Raw genomic sequence first — 21,535 nt, 5'->3', positions numbered from 1 at the left:
TTAGCACTAAAATGATCGACTCGTGGAATTGCACCTCCCACCACGCCCCCCATTTTTGCCCGACTAGGAAGTGAATCACGGGAAGCGTGTGACTTACTTTTGTGCTGGTCACATGACTCCCAGTGTCAGCTGTTCCCGTATTTGATGTAGACAGGAGAAGCTCCGAACTTCACCGGGGTGGTGCGTCGATGATCTCGTCTCCGGAATTGCTGCCTTTCACCGGGCCGCAGTGCTTCGGCGACGAGGCTGAGGGAGACCGTGGCGGGTCACCAGCGCGGGGGCTTCTCCCCGAGGAGCTCTCCGTCCCGCCTCTGTCATCCTCCGCCGGCAGGCACCCGTGGAGCTCCACGGCCGGCTTCCAGAAGGACTTTGTGCTGGTGGCTGAGTTCTCCGAACAGGTCGGTGCCACAGGCACACTGAGACGAGAGACCTGGGATCATGATTTAACATGTTCATTTTTTGGCTCTTAAAATGTTATTATGGGGGTGCTGGAGCCTATCCCAGATGACTGGGACAGCCAATCCACAATATTCAAAATATATATATTTTTTAAATTATAATCTAATTTAAGAAATAAAATCTTACTAGGCATATACACCCAGTACATGATTTACAAATGACCAAATATGGCTGGTATGGCACAATTATGACCATTGGATGTCTATTGCCATCAAAACAAAGTTGGGACACCTAATATCTGTCTTGAAATTGCTCAAAAAATACATCATGAAAATGCATTAAAATAATTTACACCAGCATAAGCTTTCCTTTTAAATGAAATCTGCATTATGAACTGTACTGTGACTACTACCATTATTAGAAGACAGAAACATTAGTAGTGATATAAACTGCCAAACGTCCACCAGGTGGGGCCCAGTCCAGTGATGACCATACCCGACCCAGTGGAAGGGTTAGGCTCTCTGGACCTGAACCACTTCTCCGTACGCATCATGTCTGTGGACTACCAGGCATCGGGCCCCACCCCTTCGTCATACTCCATAGGGCCACGCCTCAACTTCAACGAGGATTCCGAGGTGGTCCTCGGGGACTCGGGGGACTCGGCCTTTGCGTACGTGCGGCACATGACGCTTCTGGATCTGACGGCCCGTGGGATGGTGCGTCCCTTCTGCATGGCTTACGTGTGCTCACAGCAGACCAAGATCATGGACAACTTTGATCGCTTATCAGACGGATTTGGCCGTGCGGCCGACAGTCTCAAGACGGGAAACAGGCAGGCTTTCTCTCTAGAACTCCACCATAAACTACATCAGCTGGAGTAAGGATGCTTTGTTGTTGTTTATTTCTTTTGGATTATATCAAAATGACATTATAGAATAGTTGTGGCATTTCTCAAGTTTGACAAAAAGTGTCATGTGACCGCTACAGGTACGAACGCTTGTCACTGCTGAAGGACGGTGGTGAAAACGGCGAGGACCTGGAAGCAGTGGAGCGAGCCATTGCGACACATAAAGACCTCCTTCGTCAAGTGACTTCCTACCCAAATAGGAAGCGAAAGCAGCCCGACTTTTTGCCTTATGAACCTACCGACGTTCCTCTAGACTTGACCACCGGCCCCCCTCCTCCTCCTCCAACGATCCTTCACCGAGGCCTGAAACCACTTCATGAACTCTCCAATGCCTACTTCCTCTCATTGATGACAGATCAACTTGCCCAAACCGAGATCTGCCTCCGTGGTGATATCACCAGTCTACGTAGCGCCAGCATCACACGCTCACTCAACAGAAAACTCAGACTGACCAATTTCCTTTTCGAGCAGCCCGAGGCTGACGAAGTGGAGGAGGATGGAGAGGATGTGTTGTTGAAAGAAACGGGAAGTCAGTCATGCGAGCAGGCAGGAGAAGTGGCTAGCAGTGAAATGACGGGGAGCATCAGCAGTGAAGACAGTATACAAGTGATTGGCACTGAGAGATCCTACAAGACACTTGCTGCGCCTGATTTGTCCCTCAGCTCACACACCCCCACCTTGTCTGACTCTTCTCTCACCTCATCAACTTTAACCACCCCAATTTCTGCCCCTGAAGCCACCGATGGTACACCCACAGGTATTTCCCTCAAGACCCAAGAAATACCTCTTTCAGCCCCCTCTATCTCCACTCATGAAAATGTCCCCAATAATACTCTCTCTGCACCCACTGTGCCTATTTTCAACCATTTTTCCAACTCCGAAACCCCTTCAATCGCCCATCCGAGCATCCACATAAAACCTACAACTCCGCCTATCATCCCACTAAACTCCAGCCTCGAATTGACCAACCCCGACGCCAATGAACTCACTTCTCACATAAGTGAGCCTCCCATAGAACAAGACCTCACCCCTGACACAACCCTTACCTCCTTGGATCCGGTACCGAGGCACATCAGAGTCCACACCCGCAGGGCAAACAGCAACGACAGCATCGAGGTCCTTAGCACCACAGAGTCCATCATCCCCGAAGACCTGACCGCCATCACCGAGGAAGACGAGTCCTCGATAGATGACAAACCAGATGATAGGGTGAGAAAAGCTCAAGATTGCAGAGCAACATATCAGACATTACCCAGACTCCTTTCAGGACAATGGTCTTCAGTCCCGAGTCTAGTTGAAGTGTTGGACGGTGCCGTCGAGATGCCCTCACCCCATCGGAGGGGTTGTCCCGTGGTCGGACTCTCCCCGGACGAGACTGGACTGCAAACGCGGTGCTTCGTGAAGCAGAACTCGTTCTCCCGCCATGCAGTCTTTTGTCTGCTTAGCGGCCGCCCTCTGGTGCTGATTTCCGTGGACGAAGCCGAGCTGAAGAACGGAGTCGAGGCCCTGACTCCCTTTCTTCCAGCCTCTTGTGGTGCAGTGATGCCATGTTTGAAAACCCCACTCCAGCTAAACGATCTGCTCACATGGAGACTGATTGGCATCCACAGGTAATAATTTTGCATATTAACTTCCATGAAATTTTACCATTGTCATTTTTTTTCTTGACCAGGTCTCCGTCATCAGACCCCCTTCATTGTCTGAGGCGTTACAGTCGTTATCTGGGTGTACTTGACTTAGACCAGAAAACACTGCGCTGCCCAGCCTACTCAGGTTCATTGGTGGGGTCTATGGTGGGCAGTGCCGTGCCTGCTGCCACTTTCCTGACACATGTAAAGTGTGGCTTGACAGCACTGGCCAAACGTGCGCTGCTGTTCACATTCACCCGCCAAGGAAACCAGGATGACGGAGTGGATAAGGGTGACCTCAGCGTGATGAATTATCTGTCAGACCTCATCAAACGGCAACATATTGGAAGCGGACCACCGGTAATGCGCTTCTCCTATGTGACTCTTCACTTACACAAAAACACAGCCAATACATAAAGTTTTTTGTGATCTTTTACCAAAGATTAGCGTGTATTTGTATAATGTCAAAAAGTTTGATTATCAAAAATAAAGTCATCCACTAGGGGGGGAAAGCTTTCTTTGAATGCTGTTATAACAAACATGTCTATTGGTGCTTGGTTTGTGATCTTTTAAAGCTGTATTTGAATTGTTTTGTGGCTGTTGTACTTAAACATGTCATTTATTTATGCAAATTGCAGAGAAAAAAACCCAAAGCAATAGAAAAGTAGAAAAAGAATGAGTTTGTCAGTAGGTAATGAAAGATAAGTTGACAAACACGAATGTGATGTAGACATATGTTTAATATATTCCAAAATACAAGAAAAAGTTATAGGGGGAAAAAGACAATGAAAAGGCACTTCTAACATGCTCATTAAATATTTTTTCTGTGTAAAAAGGCTTTGCGCTGCTTTCAAGTATGTACATGACTGCAAGCAACTTAAAAAAATTTAAGTTAACATTTTTTGACTGAAGCTTTTGCTACAAATATTTTGTGTCCCACAAAAACACAGTGCAAACATCTGTAGAGCTCCTCGGTGACAATCAAGTTATTAAAGTAATTAGTGTCCCATGATGCAGGGAGGATTCAGAAGGTGATCAATGGATTCAATAGAAGTGCCACCATCTATAGACAGAAGAAAAAAAATCCTACCTTATATGGAAATCGTGGATTTGGTGTGTAAAATACATATTAGCACACAAACCTGCTTCACTCAGCTCCAACAAGATCTTCTCCCTGATGGCATTGTGGCAATTATCACTGGACAAGTATTCCCAGAACCAGCGCAGAGCCCAAAGATTACTCTAAGATTGGAAAAAAAAACGAGTCTGTCGTATTAATACAAAAAATAACATTGACAATGAGAAAAAGCTGGTGCTCAAAACTAATTTAATTTTAAAAGAATCATTTACCCTAAAGATGGAGAGAATGGGGATGATTGGCCTGAGAGCTGGAACGAGAATAATCTGTCGCAAATATTTGGTTACCAGGAGCAAGAAGGCTTGATCTGGGAACAGCTATTAGATATAAAAAATACACACAATGATGCATGTGAAAAAGTTAAAGCCATGATGTGTGTGTGGTATGTTGTCATTGCTACCTTCAAAAAGTGTTGTGGAATCGTATAGTCAGGGATCACCCCCTCGTTGCAAGAGGACAGAACACAGTTGGTGACGTTGACTGCTTCCTGATTCATAGACAAATAGACATTAGTTAATTGCACACACATAAAAACATAGACATACACCAAATAACATAAGCAAGCCCCCTCTTTAGTTTGTACTTAACCAATGAATGCATTTTGAACATCTTTTAATCTCACTGAGATTCCCCAGCAGTGCAAAGACAAAAAAAATAAAAACATACGTTCATGAAGGCACAACTTGGTTCTGGGATGCTGCCGAGTGAATCTGTTACAGTCACCAAATTGAGCAGACTAATCCAACATTGGGTCTGTAAAAAAATATAATAAAATTCAGATTTTCCTTCTTGAAAAATAATAATAAAAGACCTTTACTTGATAGTGCTTTTTTCCTGATTGGCTATTTTGTGGCCAGGTACTAAAAACTACTCATATTTCAACAAACCAAAAATCTGAAGGAAAACTCAGGTTAACTTGCATTGGTGCAGCAGTCTGGATACAATTTGAAGACTTTGAGTGCAAAGGAGACCAACTTGGAGCGATTTAGCGGGACTGCACCTGAAAACATACATTTCAATATTTATAAGGAACAGATTGACATGGACACACACACATACACAGAAAGATCACTACGACAGGTACCTTCAATCCAATTCCATGCACCCCAATGGCCACAAAGCTCCCCATTTTGGCTTAAAGTCATCTTAGGCACTGTAGATGTCCTGAATATATGGAAGTACAACTGGAAGGTGTGAGGCATGAGATGTGCAGCAGGCCCTTTTTCTGGGAAGAATGTTCTCAGTGCCTCATTAGTTTTGCCTTCCAAGCACAGCAGGATAGGGAAGAAGTCCTTGAGCTGCAGATGCCTACAAAACAAAGCATCAAGAATTAACATTAACAGGCTCATATGGTACCAAATTAAAGAGCATTTAACTAATTCAGTGCCAATAACAGCTAATGAATTAGGTCTAAAAAGATCATTATGGACCTTAAGTTATCTAATTAAAGAGCATTTATTTGTTCTTCTAGTTATTATCGCAGATACGTTTTTGACTTAGGTTTTCGTTTTGAAGATGTATTACAACAAATGCCACTGATAAATGTAAATTAGTGTTTTTAGAGGACTTACTGGTCCCAGTATCTTCCAGATGGCCACACAACTTGTTTGACAGACTGAATCTGTATTAAAGGGGGATTTTCTGAGGAGGGAAAAGAGAGCAAACAAGGGGTAGCAATTAGGTAAACATTCCTAAATCATAAAGAGAAACACATTGTTCAATTTATCTTACGTTCTTTGTTCACCAGCTCCCGATAGATTTTGTGGATGATGACCACACGGTATTGGACGCTAGGCAACATGTTCTCCCAAAACCAATAGAGAGCCCACATGCATTTCTGTCACAAAGAAAAACACAAGAGCAGTTAATTGCCAATTTTTTCCTGACTGTAAAGCCCTTTTAAAATGCTTCATCTCCCCAAAATGGATAAACACTTCATAGCAATTGCAAGTGCAATTGGTGTTTAAATTCTGACATAACTGTATTGTATTATTCCATTAAAAAGCTCATAACACACATCTTAGCTTGCTTTGTGCTATTCACTGTTGACAACATACCTCAAATAAGCACAGAAGTGGAATGATTGGACTCAAAGATTGTAGAATGTCACTCAAAGCTACGATGACCAGCAGTAACAAGGCTTGATCTGGGAACGTCTGCCATCACAAAGACACCCAAATTGTATATAAGAATCAGTGTGTGTTGATATGGCACTTTTGTAAGTCTTTTAGATAAATACAAATGTGCTCCAGCACCCCCACAACACAAGCGAGGATAAAGCGGTTCAGAAAATGAGATAAGACGATAAACATACCGATACAAAGTCAGGTGGGATCCGTAGGTCACTGGACTCATCATTCAGAATGGCAGGTACTACATGTTTGGCTTCCTAATTGAAGAAATCAAGAAAATCCGATGAAAGGTTAAATGAAGACGCCTTTTTTTAAATGTGAATAAAAACGTTGGGAAATTTTGATACCTGGAGGAAAGTTGCGCTAGGTTCGGGGACAATTTCCTGAGTGTGTTGAGTCACGAGGACTGATGTGAGCAAGTGGATCCAAAAGGTGGACTAGACAAAAAAGAATTACATAGTATTTTTTTTCTTAACTGTTTTTCCCCACAAAGAAAAATTGAATGCATTTTTTTTCCAACGTGGGGAAAATAATTTTGATATTTTATCTTCATAGAACACAATAGAATCTTTCTTTTTTTTCATTTTTTACCAAAACCCAAATACTTAACTATACAGTATACAAACACCTTAAATGTTGTATCTTTAATCTCTCACAACAACTCGTAGCGCACTTACATTTATGCGGCTGTTCGGACAGGCCTTGAGAACTTTGAGAGCAAAGCGGACCAGCCGCGTACGCGCCAACGGTACTGCACCTGAACCAGAAAAAATGATTACAATTTGCAGGAAGAAGACACTGGAATGGCAAACATTCGGAACATTTTCTGACCTTTGATCGGACACCAATTGCCGGCGGTAATGTGAAGCCTCCATGCAGCATCAATAGACACTTTGGGCGCTGTGGCAGTTTCAAGCACACGCAAGTACAAATGGAACTGTTCCGCTGTCAAGCGCAATGCAGATCCCCTGCATGACTGGAAGAAGCTGGCAAGGGCAGAGTCAAAGACACCTTCCATGCACATGAAGAAAGGGATGTAGTCCTTCATCGCTGATAAGCTGGCAGAGATCACACAAAGACAGGAAAGAGCCAATAAGTGCTGTATTAGGCAGGGGGGGGGGGGGGGGGGGTCACCAAGCCACACTCACCAGCCGGGAATTGTCCGCACGACACGTATGTAGCGAATCAACTCTCGGAATCTACAAGACATGTATATTTGCATGTGAGAATGCCACGTCATGGTTGGATTTATTTGGATGTGGGATCAGCATCTTTGGGTTGAAGATCAAGTACGGATCAGGCTGGATCTCGACTTGTCAGGTCAATGGAAAGAAAGACTTTGGAAGTCTGACAAGATTAGAGCAAAAGAGAGGAATTATATCAAACTAGGTTCCATGACACTACCTGTTTTGATCCAGCAGTTGCTGTACTCGGAGTAGAACAACATTTTTTGGCTCAATCAGAGTGTCCTTTTTGCCTTTGTTGGTGCGCACACCGTCCACATTCTGTCCTTTCAACACAGATACAAGCAGGATGTCGTCCCAGGGGCGCACGTCCATACTAAGACTGAAGAATGAATTGGGGGGGGAAAAAAACCTTGATCAAAATAAGGAACAGCAAACAGCAGAACACAGAAGCAAGACATGCACTTTAATTAAAAAAATAAATATATGTGTATATGTGTATACATGTGTATACATGTATATACACGTGTATACACGTGTATATATGTGTATATATGTGTATATATGTGTATATATGTGTATATATGTGTATATATGTGTATATATGTGTATATATGTATATGTATGTATGTGTATATATGTGTATATATTTGTATATATATGTATTAACACATTTCACATGTAAAAAAAAAAAAAAAACAAGCACACCTGAGACACATTATTTTTAACTGGGCTGGGAAACTTAAAGTACTGAAGAAATTCTGCAGCTTTTGTCTGAACTCTGACGTGAACTCGTCCGTGATCATTTGCCTCTGCAGTGAAGCCATCAAGCTACCACACAAAAAGACAAAACAAAAAAAACAAAAACAGACTTTAGAGTACTACACTTATGCATACATCACCCTACCTCTGTATAGGAACCGTGACTGAAGAACTGGGAGAGACCAACATTGGGGCATAAATCCAACACAAATGGCAGGGGAAAAAAAGAAATAAAAACATCAGAACTTGAATTAACACACACATGCACAAAACACATTTGTGAGTCCACTCCAGGTGGCACAACATACCCGACGACTTCCAGAAGTGGAATCAACTCCTGAAGAGCCACTAGCCTTAGGACAGCTGCCCCACGGCCACCCTGTTCACCCGCTTTGTGCATAAAATCCAAAACACACTCATGAATAGGTGTGTAGCTGCGGGAGAGAAAACAAGATGGCAACAAGGTCCAAAAAGGTCTACGGGTCTGTTAAACAATGTTGTGACTCACTGGTGAGGAAAGCGGTTGCCCACAGCAGCTTCTATAGATTCTAGACGCGTCCTTAGCTCCTTCTTGAAGGTATGCAACATGGACTCTGTGTAACATATTCCTATTGTCATATATTTTCAGAAAAGGTGAAGGAAAAGAAGCAAGAAAAAGTTGCATGTTACCCGCTTGCCGGAGTTGACCATCAACTTCTGATAGTGTGAAATTAAAGGCTGTCAGGTGGCCCATCAACGCAACGTTTCTTTGCGTGTTCCAGAAGTCGCTCTTCTTGTGGCTGTTACAGTGACACAAGCCACTCACATGCCACTTTTCACACTTATAAAAACATGCAATTCAATCCATCATCATTATTTGCAACTTTTACAATCAAGTCATACTGCCCATTTTACTTTCATTGTATCAAATTTGCACACTACATTTCTCAAAATATCTATTACAATACAATGATCACTATTTCTTTTTTTTAGGTCTTTTGGGTTATGCATCTGCCAGAAGGTCCCCCAAATAAAGTCCAATAATAATAATTCCTCTTCTTGTAAAAAAGTGAAAGGCCTTTTTTTTTTACAAGCCCCCATCTCATTTAAAAGATAATTGGGGGAAAAAATGGAGGTAGCGCCCAGAAAAAGTCACATATAATGCTAATTACTGAGTATACAGTAAGACTATGATGGTGTGTGTGCATATAAGAAAATCTCATACATACCATGGTTGCCTGTTTGTCACAGATATAACAAAAGCATTGCTCACATAGGAGCTCATTCCCAGGGACGGGCTCACTGCAATTGTCTGTCGCTCTGAGGGAACAGAAAAAGGGTTTTTTTTGTGAAGATTCTCTCGTTTTCTGTCTATAGACTGTAAAACTTAGAAGCCTCACATAAAAGGGTGTTTGGGGCAGTTGAAGCGGGCATGGGGCAACACCTCTGCCGGACGGAAGAAGGTCACAATAAGTTCTTCATCCACCTTACTGGAAGACCTTGAGACTAAAAAGACAGTTGTGCTCATTTAGGACACACAATCTGCAAAAATAATAAAAATTGCATTGACTAACCCTTCTTTGGGACAGGCTCCGTGTCCATGATGATAAGTGATGGTTCACTGTCTGATGCATTGTGGTTGTAGCCTTCATCCTCATCATCATCACTTATGACAAAAATGTCTTCACTCTGCAAGGCTGTGCACATCATGACAATCTACAAAAACAATGGCAAACAACAAAACATTAAAACATCTTTAAACCAAAAAGGTGTATAACAACAACAGTACACCCTTGTGTGTAATTATTTCCTATAATAGATGTTGTTACATACTTAAAGATAACAAACCGTTTCGACATTACTTACACTACTAAACGAATGGTATTTGTTATCACATCGGATCGATTTTTTCGGCCCGATCTTACCTCTTCATATGGTATCGGAAATAAATGCATATATAATTGGATCTTTTGAGATCCAAGTAAGTACACTGTAGGATTTTAACATGATATACATATTTTAAGCAATGACAGGCAGTTGAGCGTTACACTTACCTGTGTTGACCAAACTTTTCATGAATCAATTTCGGCGCGGTCGGTAACAAGTGACGAGATGTCCGGTGTTGGCTTTCTTTTTCTACGTTGGTTGTGTCAATGTCATCATTAGCGTCACCACGTGGCGGGATGTCTATACAACTATTCTCCGACTTGATTCTACACAATGCACCAACAAAATACTGCAAAACTATAGCATAGAATGTTTTTTTATTCTTGAATAATAATATAAAATGTTCATAATAAACAGCATGTTTAAATGTTTGTGGTTTCTTTCATAGAGTTGAGCCTCTCCACATCACTTTGTTTCTTGCCCTCCATCAGTTGAGCTTGAGTTTGGACAACTTCTGTGCTTGAGTCCGACTCATCATCCTTTTCGCCCTGGGCTGGCATGGCGGACAACCATTTCTCGTAGTACCCCCGGAAGCCGTTAATCTGGATTAAATAGTTGTTCCGAGACTTGTACTGGGAAAAAAAGAGAGGAAAAAAGCAATCTTATTATAGCTGGGTGGAGATTTTAAGATTTTAAGCAAAAGTAAACAAATTGTTTCCATGGTTACCTGGTCATAGTTGGGAGGATACTGTGCTGCAAACTCCAGCTGTTTGATGATGACCTGGTTTGGCCATACTGCCTTGTCACGCATACTTTTCAGCAACGTTTTCAGGTAGACGTAGTCCAGACGCTGACTTGCTCGGCCAATGAGTGTCGAGAACACATGCACGTTGGGCTTTAATCCTGCCTCCTGAAAACACACATTGGTATTGATCAATTTACATGTCAATTATTAGATGATGATGCTGATTTTTTTATTTTTTATTTAACAATAATCTTGTTTTAGGATTTTTCTGAGAACATTTTAATACCAATATGCATATCAGATCATTACCTCCATTTCTTGAAGTAGTTGAAGTCCATCTTTCTCTTTCCGGCACCCCATTGCGAGGCTCCCAAATGTCTGCACATTGATGCTCACGTTGCGCTGCCGCATCACTCTCAACACGCTCTGCACAGTCAAAAAATTACAAATATAACTTCACTTAAGACATTCCTTTCACATGTTCTGCTCTTTAGTGAGGAGGCATCAACAATAGCAATACCTTTGCTCCATCCAGGTCTCCACTTCTAGCATTTCCACGGATGATTGAGTTGAAAAAGGCAGCATCCAGTCTGATACCGTACTGCTTAGCCACCTTTAAGAGCATCTCCAAAGACTGCACACCAGGCACCATGATGTCACCCAGCAATGTCAGAGTTCGCAGATCTGGTTCGAGCCCACCTGCAGCCATTTTCCCCAGGAAACCTTGGCCTCCACCCAGCAAAGCCAGCCTATCAGACGCTCCTTCGACGGCTCCCAAGGAGATCACGCTGCCATTGCCCTTTCCCTCAAGCAAGTCCAGCAGGTTTGGGGTGAAACAATCTGGCAGGAGTGTACTTTCTGCTTGCCTAAGCGGCAGCAGGGAGTTTTTTCTCTCACTATCACGACTTTGGGTTTTAGGTTTGACAAGTAGCTTTTGCTCGAGAATTTCCAAGTCAACTCCTATACTTGACTTTACGTGAGACTTTTTTGGGAGGAGCAAGAGGCTTGAGGCCAGCGTAGGGTCACCAATTCCACAATCCCTTGCAGTTCTTAATAGTAGGTTGTAGTTCTTAGCATCCGGAATGAGGCCAGACTTGAGCATTTGCTGCCACACCTATAGATAAAACACATAAAATATTTTTCTTAAATATATATTGGTAACTCAATCCATTTGAGGACAGAAAATCAGTTTTTGCAAAATTGTAGTTATGAAAAAAAAACCTGCAAAGCCAGCCTGAAGCCAATCTCTTTGTTCTCCAGACATCCCATCAGCAGGTAGTGAAATGTTTCCTGAGTGACAGCGTGACCAACATCCAGCATTTCCTGAAAACCAAGTTTTACAAAATCAAGTATTACCCTTAAAACTGGGCAAATAATTAAATAAAAAAACGTAGGCTGGCACCAGTTCTAAGAGGAAAACACATACAGGAGAGATCTATATACGGGACCCTCACAGACCTTGATTGTGTGTATGCAAGCATGTAGGTTGTTGTTTATTGCGTGTGTCTTGAGGATGGCGTGGTAGGTGGCCACGCTGAGGGGGATCTTCTTGCGTTTCAGCTCCTGTTCCAGCTTTAGCGCCTGCTCCAGAGCCACCTTTTTATTTGACGACTCCGCACAAGCGTTGAATAGAGCTGTGTAGGTGGCATCAGATGCCTCCAGACCTCGTTTCTTCAGCTATAACACATATTAAAAGGGATGCCAGCCTTTAGTTGTTGCAAAAAGGACATCTACAATAAACTGTTATTTTTGAGATTACGTAAACAATCAGACATTGTTGTAGAGCTTGAAAGCCTTTTTGAGCTGGCCTGCTCGCCCGCAACCTCCGATTAACACGCTGTAGTTGTACTCCTCCGGCTGTAACTTCTCTCCACGCAGCATATCGTTCTCGAACATATCCAATGCCTCCTGAAGCTGAAATACCACATATAATGTCATTTACACAGCATCACTAAATATTATTTTTCCACTCAAGATGGTAAAAAATGAGAATACATTGAGAAGAACATAAAAACAAGCTTTGTAAAGATCACATTTTTAAATTCAATGTCACAATATTAGGTGAGTAATTAGTCATATATCTTGTTGTTTAAATTTCAATAGAATAGTATTATTATTAATCATCAAAATACTATATTTTGGTAAAAAAGGGATATCATATGCTACACAATTACAAGTAATTGTAATAGTTAAACTCCAACATTTTTTTAAAATTGTTATTATTATACATTTTTATAGATTGAGCAAAAAGGTAAAAAGTACCATATTCAAAATTTATGTCAACAAGAACCATTTCAACATGTTATCATTTATTCTAGGTAACACTAACCTTCCCAGCTTTAATCCGTTTTTTACACTGTAAGAAGTACCAGTAGGTTGTATTTTTCCTCCTGGTCCTGCGTAAAGGATCTATCGGCTCCTGTTCGTCATCTTCTCGGTAGTTCAGGTCCAATAACTCCGAGCTAACTTTTCTAAAAGACCTCCGGGAGGCAATGTCATCGGACAGGCTGCCAAAGTTTTCTTCTGGATCCGAAGCTACCTCCACAATCTGCCGGCATGTAGGGGCTGTCATGGAGAACCACTTGACTGGTGCATCTCCGGGTGTGAGAAGACGCCTTGCCGGGGCAGGTGGAGGAGCTCCATACCGGTTAGCAGCTTGTTTGCTGACCGCTGGAGCAAAGGACAATTTAGCATCCATGAATGACATTTTTGAGCCATTCCGGCAACATAAAGTAGTTACTGAACGGAGCATAATTAGCAAACCGGGAAACGTTACAAGCAACTACCAATTAATTAATGGATATGTATAGAGCATTTGTATCTTGTTTGACAACAAGAGCTACTCTAGCTGTATGTCAAGGAAGCCACCATGTGTTCCCGTCTAGGCATGAGTAGCCAATAGTCGAAATAGCTAAAATAAAGAGCCACTTGTCTTGACACAACAATATATGGCCATCTTTTGGTATAATAGAGGTGAAATGTGTTTAATAATCACCTAAATCTGTTTTCAAAACTGTAGGCGAACACTTTGCATTTGTTTATAATTACTTACTGATGTGTAATCTAATAAAAGATGGGTAATTTTAAAAAATGTATATATTTTATAAACATATGTTTCCAGTGTGTTGTGATAAACAGTAATAACAATTTTTAGAAAAAAATAATTTATTGAAATTGAAAGTCTAATACATTTGCCAAAAATACATTCTTCAATTTGGCACTTTTGAAAGCATGCCATGTTATATTTTACAAAAAAAAAAAAAAAGTTTTGAAACAGACAACTCATTTAAACATAGTGTATGTAACAAAATGTAGCTCTGTTCAAGTCATAACAAAATTAAGGGTAAAAAGAAACATGTTACAAAATAAAACCCATTGCTTTTAATAGTAAACTTCAGCAGCACCAATGGCGTTAGAGGTAATGTGTCAAGGTCACCATGGTGACAAGCGTGGTGGCTGGGCCACATGACTCTGAAATAATGTCATGCCATCCAATAGAGTCAGTGGGATGTCTCGGATGACGGAAGGCAGATCTTCATGTTGTATCGGGTAAATAACTGCAGACAGTCCCGGACGCTTTGGGGAAAACCTGTTTTGGAGGCAGAGGTGGAATGTATTAATCAGTAAATCAAGAAACAGCTGTGCTCTTTCCGTACATACCTGTCAAGTAGCGTTTTCTGCAGGTTCCGGCAGGCGACCAATGTGCCACCAGTGAACATGTGGCACATGACAAGTTGGCTGCAGCGTTCCACAAACAACTCAGCTGCCAACGCCTCAAAGGAGCCATTGCGCGAGATGAGACAGAAACGTTGCAGACGGGAGCAGCAGGAAAGCGCGTCAAAAAAGTTCAAGTTGGCGATCAAGTAGGGCTGTTCTAACCTGAAACAAAAATATGAACAAACAATCATTTATGGAAGAAAATTGCAATGTTGAGTTCAAACTAGTTTCAAAGATGTCTTCATTACCTGAGTTCTCGGAGTTGAGAGCAGTTTCTAAACACCTCCAGAAGCGCAGAATTATAGTTCATGATTTTTAGTGAGCCGAGGTTGGCGAGTGATAACGCCCGTAGGTCTTTACACTGTGTCACTAAATGGGCCATACCCGTGCCTCTTAGAATGCCGGGTAGGCCAGCAAGTGTCAAGCGGCGTAATCTTGAAAAGCCACCGATAGCTGCCAGGTGGGAGTCTCCCACCGCCCTGGCCCATGCACACATGCCACGAGGCTCCACGCTAGCACGTGCGCATGGCTCTAGACGGGGCAAAGCGGAGACAAATCCAGGCCCAATGATCTCCAAGGTCTCCAGGTGGAGGCAACCAGTGGCTAACTGGTTGATTCCTAAAGTGGTATCCCCTATAAGTGGGTAGAAATAGCAAAAGTTTTGTTCAAGTAAAATTGAATTAAGTAAAGAAAAAATGGTTGCATAGTGCAATGTACCACTGATTTGTTTTTTAATGGGGGTTATTTTAATTTAAATGGCAATAAAGTAACATTACAAACCACATCTACCTACCATGGGTGGCAGTGGGCGATCCGACTCTGTAGTTTTGGATGCCCACTCGAGGAAGCTTCTTCAAGCCACGTAGAAGTAAAAGGGAGGAGGTTTGTGTGGCGCTGTGATACGATTGGATGCCATCCGAAAGGGCGCACGCAGGTAGGGTGAGTGAGCGAAGGTGCTTAAGTTGAGCCAAGCTGGCGCACAAATGGGGAGCATTTGGTGGAAGGTTGTTATCATGCTCGTGATGGTAGTGCGTGTGCATCAAGTTTAAGTGTCGTAGACTGACGCAGCTGGAAACTAGCCGGCTCATGTTGGTGGGGAGAAGTTGATCTTCAGTACCACGGCATTCAGAGTAGGGCACCAGGTTGATGCCGCTTAAGTTGAGGCTCAGTAAACGCGAGGCGTCTCGCACTCCGCCGTCCAACAAGGACAGAAAAACCTTGGATGTAAACACACATTTTAACAGCATGTTTCACAAGTAAGTAAGTTTCTGCCAGAATTTTGTCTTACCTGAGGCCACAGGGCAGGACAGCGACTGAAGCTCAGGTGCTTGGGGCTATTGCCCTCTAATGCACGCTTTAGTGAGGAAGGGTCCAGCCAAGAACGAGGCAACTGCAAGGCCTCCAGATCTCCGCGGAGGCTCAAGCTTTGGGCCAGCGAGGGTGCGGCAGGCCAGTGGGCAGGGTTGGGACCAGGGATGGACACCAGAAAAACACGGAGACGCTTTGGAACGTGAACACTAAACACAGCCAAGTAGAGCAGCAGTAATGTCTGGTTCACCTGAGGACAGACAATCATTGCATTTAATGGGTATTTGTTATTGTGGCTGGACAATGTATTACAAAAATATCCATATATCAAAAAATGGGTGTGTATTATGTGTGTATTTCAAAACAATGCGATAAATGGATACTCATAACAGTTATTGTAACACATGATTAGAACATTTGTTCATCTTTTAACATTGTAATTGTTGATACAGTTTTAAAAAGCCATGTTAAGTCTGCACAAGTCACTTTTTGACATTAGATTTAAGAAGGATTAAGTGTATTGTTGTTTTAATCTTTAAATTATTGAAGTATAGGTGGACTAGAATTACTGATGTTATTGAAAATGACCTCTCCAGGAGCCAGTCTGGCGCTGAACTCTTCCAGTTGCTCATAGTGGGGCACGCTGCTCTGTCCTACCATAAGGTGGCAGCTGACACCGATGCCCTCCCTGGTGACATCCGAGATGTCAAACTGCAGCATCAACCTGACAATACACAAATGCCACAAAATGTATTACAACACTAAGTTTTGATAAACTGTTTCATTTAAAATAATGTCAATAATTGAACTTTAATTTTGTATGCTGGACTGATAGATGAAGGTTTTCAAAGTATAAATGATTCATGCTTCTTACTTGCGTAGCTGTGCGCAACAGGGAACCACGCCGTAACTGGGCGTCAACAACGTCTGCCGCAACTCTGCCAGCCGACTGAGTCGGTCCACGGCTTCTCCCGAAAGCTTGGTGGCGTCGAAGCCCAACTGTACGTCAAAGGCCAACGAGCGCAGCAGAGGCAGCGAGGCCAGAAGGCGAGAGAGGCGCAGCGCCGTCAACCGGCAACCGCTCACATCAAGACGCGTCACTGCCTTGCAGCGACTAACCGAGTCCATAACTCCGCCACTCAGCCAGTAGACGCCGTTAAGGCTCAGGGACTGCACGTGATTGGACAGCTGCCGCAGTGTGTTGCGGACCCTCTGATCGTCCATCTAAACAAAAAGTGGGGGGTAACCAGTAAACCAAGAACATATGGAATGCAAATATATGAGTGACCTACCGTGTATTCCTCAGACAGGCATACATGAGCCAACAAGCTTTTGTCACGGCAGAGAGTTTGCAGCCGTTGGCAGACCGACGATACGTTGGCGAGCAGATCACACACGGACACATGCCGAAGGATGTAGAGAAGGATTTCGTCAGACAGGTCGGACATGCCCACCGCCAACGATGCCATCATGGGGTCCTCCTAAGCCAACCATGTAGCAATACTATTATTATTACGATGTATTATTAAAAATATTTATGAGATCAGTGGCTCCAGCACCCCCTGTGACCTTTGTGAGGATAACCAGAAGAGAAAATGAATTAATTTGTCACAGGAAAATGTTACTTATGTCTCTGGAATCGTCTTAATATGATAAGACTGGTATCATGCGAATCAATTAATGTTAGACAGATTATGAAACTATCATGGAACTTCTGTCCTTTTGAAAGAGATGGAGAATGGCTTTCAAACGACAAGTTACCAATGAAATCCAAAAAAATACTCAGATATGGTAAAGTAATTTTAGCCCCTTTGGTCACTTTAGATGGATATGAAGAGATGAGTTTAAAAAAAAAGTGACATCATCTGAAATTGAAAATCAACCACTTACAATGCAATGGGATCTCGTGCATGTTGCTGCTAAATTGCTAATCCTCCAACCTGGAAAACGTGACGTTCCTTTGAAGCCTGAAGTGTTTAGCGACACCGCTCACCGTGAGATGTAATGCTTCATGTCAGGTGTTCAGACACCAAGGAGACATATTTGGGCTTCGGCTTTCCACAACGTCTCCCTCTTCGCCTTCCTGGCAAGCAAGGAAGGGCATAATTCACCGAAGCAAGATGGCGGAAGACTTTACGTGTTGCACTCGGTTAAACCCACCGCGTGTTTAAACAGGCCAAATCAATGGAATTAAGATGTGTCGATCAAGGGTGATGAAGGCATGTTAACCGTAAAAATGATGGGTGAGTCCTAAGTAAGTAAAGTAAAAGTACAATGTATAGATAGCTTTAAGACTTGGGTGTTGTGTTAAATGTTATCTTTCACAATACAACGTGAACATGATCCTCGTTAAAAAGTGATAAATATGACTGATGTACTACTCGAAAGATCAGCCTCGTTTAACTACATCATCTGTTTCTGTTGGTACAGAAACCAGCAAAGCAGTTTTATTTATTGTATTTATTAATACAGTTTGGAACAGAGAACAATAGTAGGTCACTTTGACAACGCCTGAATCATGTATGTACAAGACAAATCCTCAGGGGGGCGTAGTTTACTTGAAATGTTTACCATTAGAAACCAATTTACCTTTCAGAGAATTTAACACTGGGATAGACAGAACAAAACAATGTGTACATAGATACAACACTTGAAATATATTTGCTTTCAGTACACAGGAATATATTTGATTACATTTAAAATAAATCAATTATTACAGTAGTACTTGTTTCAGTTTGGCGACACAGTACGACTCCTCAGACAGCCGCAGGTGAGGTACTTCATGGCGGTCATACTGATGTGCATGAGTGGGCCCAGATTGAAGAGCATGTGGTAGAATGCGTGAACTGACAGGCCGCCCGTCTCGTCTGCGTACTTGAGGGCCACGATGGGTGTGTACATGGGGTTGGTCAGGTTGCGGAATCGGGGGCTGCTGGCTTCAATCACTTTCTTGGTGCACTAGGAACAAAGCATAAGTGGCAAATGTACCTGCACCGTGTACAAAAGTAAGAGAAAAATACTCTACTATTTTAACTTGTTCACTTAAGGACAGGTAAAAGTAACTGTGCAAAAGTAACTCCAAACAGGAAAGTAGAGCATCAACAAAAGATTTACTCGGGCTATGTCGTCAGGCGTTTGTCCCAGTGTCTCAAAAATGTCCACAGAAGACGGCAGGTAGATGTTCTTGAAGTAGTGAACTGTGTCCGCATCGGTTCCTGGGTACTCCTTCTGACGCACATCTTGGATCATCTTAGCCTCAAACTCTGTGTGTACTGGCCCAGGCTCAATCATTGACAGCCTATGGATAACCACAACAAAACCCAATGAAGTAGGCGGATACCCACAGTGTGTTAGGCTCCAGCAACCAAGGTATGGAAGATGAATGAATGAATAAATGAATAAAAAGCTTGAGTACACCAGGTGTATAAAATGCTGCTTACGTGACGTTGAATTTCAGCAATTGCACAGCCAGACACTCACAGAAGCCCTCCATGGCAAACTTGGATGCAGCATAAACATCATTAAATACCACTCCTGTCAAGACATACGACAAAAATAATCAATTTGTCCTATTTCAGGCAAATGTAATGTGAGAATACAGAATCATAATAATAGTTGCCTTAATAATCTTTTTTCATATAAATAAATATAGAAACTATCCCAAAAAATATTTTATTATAAATAATTGGCAGTTTTCTCATAGTTGGTTTTCAGACTTTTCTTTTTTTTTTTGCTTCGTCCTTATTGAGAGATTCCCACCTTGGAGACCCATAACACTGCTGACCACAATGATGTGCCCTCCTTTGCGCCGCTTCATGTCAGGCATCACTTCCTTGATCATTCGGATCACGCCGAAAAAGTTTGTCTCAAACACCTTCTTCATCTCCTCGATAGGAATGCTCTCCAGTGGGCCCACCAGTCCGATCCCTGCGTTGTTGACTAATTGGGAGAAATACAATAGTAGTTCAACCTGGTTAATTTTGTAAACCTGCTTTTTTTGGAGTAAAATAACTCGAGTCATGCATTGGTTTTGGATGGTCTTTTTGATGACTTTGCTAAGTTCAGTCAGGGAACCAAAATATCCTAAGCACCTGCTTCAATTTAGTAGTTAGGGGTCATCAACTTGTCCTTAAGGGCAGTTGTTTTTCATGTCTGCCTCCCCATATTAATTTCTATAGAGTCTGCTAACTAGAATCAAAGAGTCAAATCAAGTGAGTCAGTTGATTCAATTGAATCTTTTAAGTTTGGACCAACTCACATGAATCAGTCACTTAATGCAAGGTAGTCATTTGAGCATAGGGTTTTTGTTGTGATTCTGGGATGACTCACTCAGGACGTCGACATGGCGATCCTTGATTCCGTTGATGCATTGTTTGACCGATTCATCAGTACACACGTCCAGTACGGCCAGTGATAGCGTTTTCCCGTATGCATCGCCTGCAGCCTCCACTAATTTGTCCTTACGCTTCAGGTCTCGCATTGTAGCAATGACTGTAGAGAAAATAAGTAGTAAACAAGTTAAAACTACCTAGAGTTGTGTTATTTGGAAGGCTGTGGCTACAAATAGTGCAGAGATTAAGTGTCAGGTGAAGGTGTACAAGGCTATAAAAAGAAAGTTACTACACTGTGCCAGGGCAAAATGAGTTCACTGGCTCACAGACAATAATCTAAAGATATCTCGACTGTGTGCAGGTTTAAGGAATACCTCCTTTGTTTACGCTTTAGATGTAAGAGTTACAAAAGGATTGTGAGCTGCAATACCACATAAACCGTGTCAATGGAATTACTCATGGGTATTTGATGCTAAAGATAGTACCTTTGGTAATATACCGTACAACCAAAAGTAGCATAAGCTGACACTCTTTGGTCATAAAGCACTTTACATATTAGCATCAGTGACCCAGAAAAGCCAATGACAGCTTTTAATAAGTCTTGAATCAGGATCTATAGCTTTTGTCGTTTCTTTTATTTGTTTCATATCTACTGTAACAACCTTGATGCATTAACCTACATTTTAATATAGTCTACATAGCACAACTAAATATAAGGCTGCCTATATCAAATCAAAAGATGGAATATTTTAAATTCTAAGACATTACACACATTGGCCGTTCACAAGGTCTTAGTGGAAGAGCATTTATAATATTTTGTTGATAAGTTAATTTGGTATTAGGAGTCTTGTTGCCATCGGTAGCACAAGATGTGAACAGATTGTTACCCATTTTTTATTATGTTTAATATACATGTTCGGAAAATTCCCAAAACATTGGTTTGGCTAGACAATAAGTGGATGCAAGATATTGTTAGATTTGTACCATAAGAGGAATGTACTTACCATGATAGCGCTTTTGTTGGTCCTTAGCCAGCATGACTGCCATCCTCAGGCCGATGCCCGAGGAGCAGCCGGTGATCAGCACCACTTTTTGCCCACCGCTCGCCATCTCTGGTCGTTCACTCAAAGCGGACGCGGGACGACCCTAAGAGGATCAAAGTCACATGGACATGATGCGGATTAACCTCTGTTAGTCCTACAGTTCATTTAGACATCCAGTCTTTACAACAGCACGCCCCCTTTTTCTGTATTTTGAAATTATTGTGTTAAAATAGGATGTAATGGTCATAGGAGTGATAGAATTGTGGGTGATTAAAGGGTGGTGTTAGCAATAATTATAATTTTACATTTTTTTAATCTGCAGTTTGAAGATAGTAATATATATTTTTGATTTATATATTTTTTGTATTATTATTA

At 42.1% G+C, this 21,535-nt stretch overlaps 5 protein-coding genes across 5 annotated transcripts; 1 reads left to right on the top strand and 4 right to left on the bottom strand.

Annotated features, from left to right (window-relative positions):
* The first annotated feature begins 36 nt into the window (after positions 1-36).
* On the top strand, positions 37-3,881 carry smcr8b (Smith-Magenis syndrome chromosome region, candidate 8b). The gene is made up of 4 exons (XM_077719779.1): positions 37-398; positions 867-1,276; positions 1,387-2,916; positions 2,979-3,881. Exons 1-4 carry the CDS (start codon positions 189-191, stop codon positions 3,349-3,351), a joined length of 2,523 nt encoding a protein of 840 aa, XP_077575905.1. The 5' UTR covers positions 37-188; the 3' UTR covers positions 3,352-3,881.
* On the bottom strand, positions 3,657-10,285 carry LOC144198653 (uncharacterized). The gene is made up of 25 exons (XM_077719778.1): positions 10,184-10,285; positions 9,704-9,845; positions 9,530-9,635; positions 9,359-9,449; positions 8,820-8,970; positions 8,659-8,743; positions 8,459-8,584; positions 8,296-8,322; positions 8,097-8,219; positions 7,609-7,770; positions 7,353-7,403; positions 7,036-7,262; positions 6,882-6,961; positions 6,552-6,641; positions 6,387-6,461; positions 6,130-6,228; positions 5,804-5,909; positions 5,644-5,713; positions 5,157-5,380; positions 4,993-5,072; positions 4,739-4,825; positions 4,473-4,559; positions 4,285-4,389; positions 4,077-4,176; positions 3,657-3,997 (listed from the first exon to the last, which is right to left on the bottom strand). The coding sequence occupies exons 2-25, from the start codon at positions 9,837-9,839 to the stop codon at positions 3,933-3,935; spliced, it is 2,553 nt and encodes an 850-aa protein (XP_077575904.1). The 5' UTR covers positions 9,840-9,845; positions 10,184-10,285; the 3' UTR covers positions 3,657-3,932.
* A 91-nt stretch (positions 10,286-10,376) lies between these two features.
* Positions 10,377-13,662, bottom strand: ptcd1 (pentatricopeptide repeat domain 1). Its single transcript, XM_077718971.1, has 8 exons — positions 13,091-13,662; positions 12,535-12,675; positions 12,220-12,438; positions 11,983-12,084; positions 11,282-11,875; positions 11,071-11,187; positions 10,744-10,926; positions 10,377-10,648 (listed from the first exon to the last, which is right to left on the bottom strand). Exons 1-8 carry the CDS (start codon positions 13,511-13,513, stop codon positions 10,439-10,441), a joined length of 1,989 nt encoding a protein of 662 aa, XP_077575097.1. The 5' UTR covers positions 13,514-13,662; the 3' UTR covers positions 10,377-10,438.
* A 465-nt stretch (positions 13,663-14,127) lies between these two features.
* fbxl18 (F-box and leucine-rich repeat protein 18) lies at positions 14,128-17,930 on the bottom strand. The gene is made up of 9 exons (XM_077719022.1): positions 17,677-17,930; positions 17,079-17,267; positions 16,661-17,010; positions 16,375-16,510; positions 15,767-16,036; positions 15,272-15,695; positions 14,727-15,111; positions 14,422-14,640; positions 14,128-14,350 (listed from the first exon to the last, which is right to left on the bottom strand). The coding sequence occupies exons 2-9, from the start codon at positions 17,256-17,258 to the stop codon at positions 14,194-14,196; spliced, it is 2,121 nt and encodes a 706-aa protein (XP_077575148.1). The 5' UTR covers positions 17,259-17,267; positions 17,677-17,930; the 3' UTR covers positions 14,128-14,193.
* A 250-nt stretch (positions 17,931-18,180) lies between these two features.
* Positions 18,181-21,281, bottom strand: LOC144198128 (retinol dehydrogenase 8-like). Its single transcript, XM_077718993.1, has 6 exons — positions 21,122-21,281; positions 20,116-20,277; positions 19,546-19,725; positions 19,227-19,320; positions 18,901-19,084; positions 18,181-18,744 (listed from the first exon to the last, which is right to left on the bottom strand). Exons 1-6 carry the CDS (start codon positions 21,225-21,227, stop codon positions 18,517-18,519), a joined length of 954 nt encoding a protein of 317 aa, XP_077575119.1. The 5' UTR covers positions 21,228-21,281; the 3' UTR covers positions 18,181-18,516.
* Positions 21,282-21,535: the final 254 nt, after the last annotated feature.

The sequence above is a fragment of the Stigmatopora nigra genome, chromosome 6, assembly GCF_051989575.1.
Source record: "Stigmatopora nigra isolate UIUO_SnigA chromosome 6, RoL_Snig_1.1, whole genome shotgun sequence".
NCBI lineage: Eukaryota > Metazoa > Chordata > Actinopteri > Syngnathiformes > Syngnathidae > Stigmatopora > Stigmatopora nigra.
Note: the sequence above shows the minus strand (reverse complement) of the source record. Positions and strands in the feature narration are given on the sequence as shown.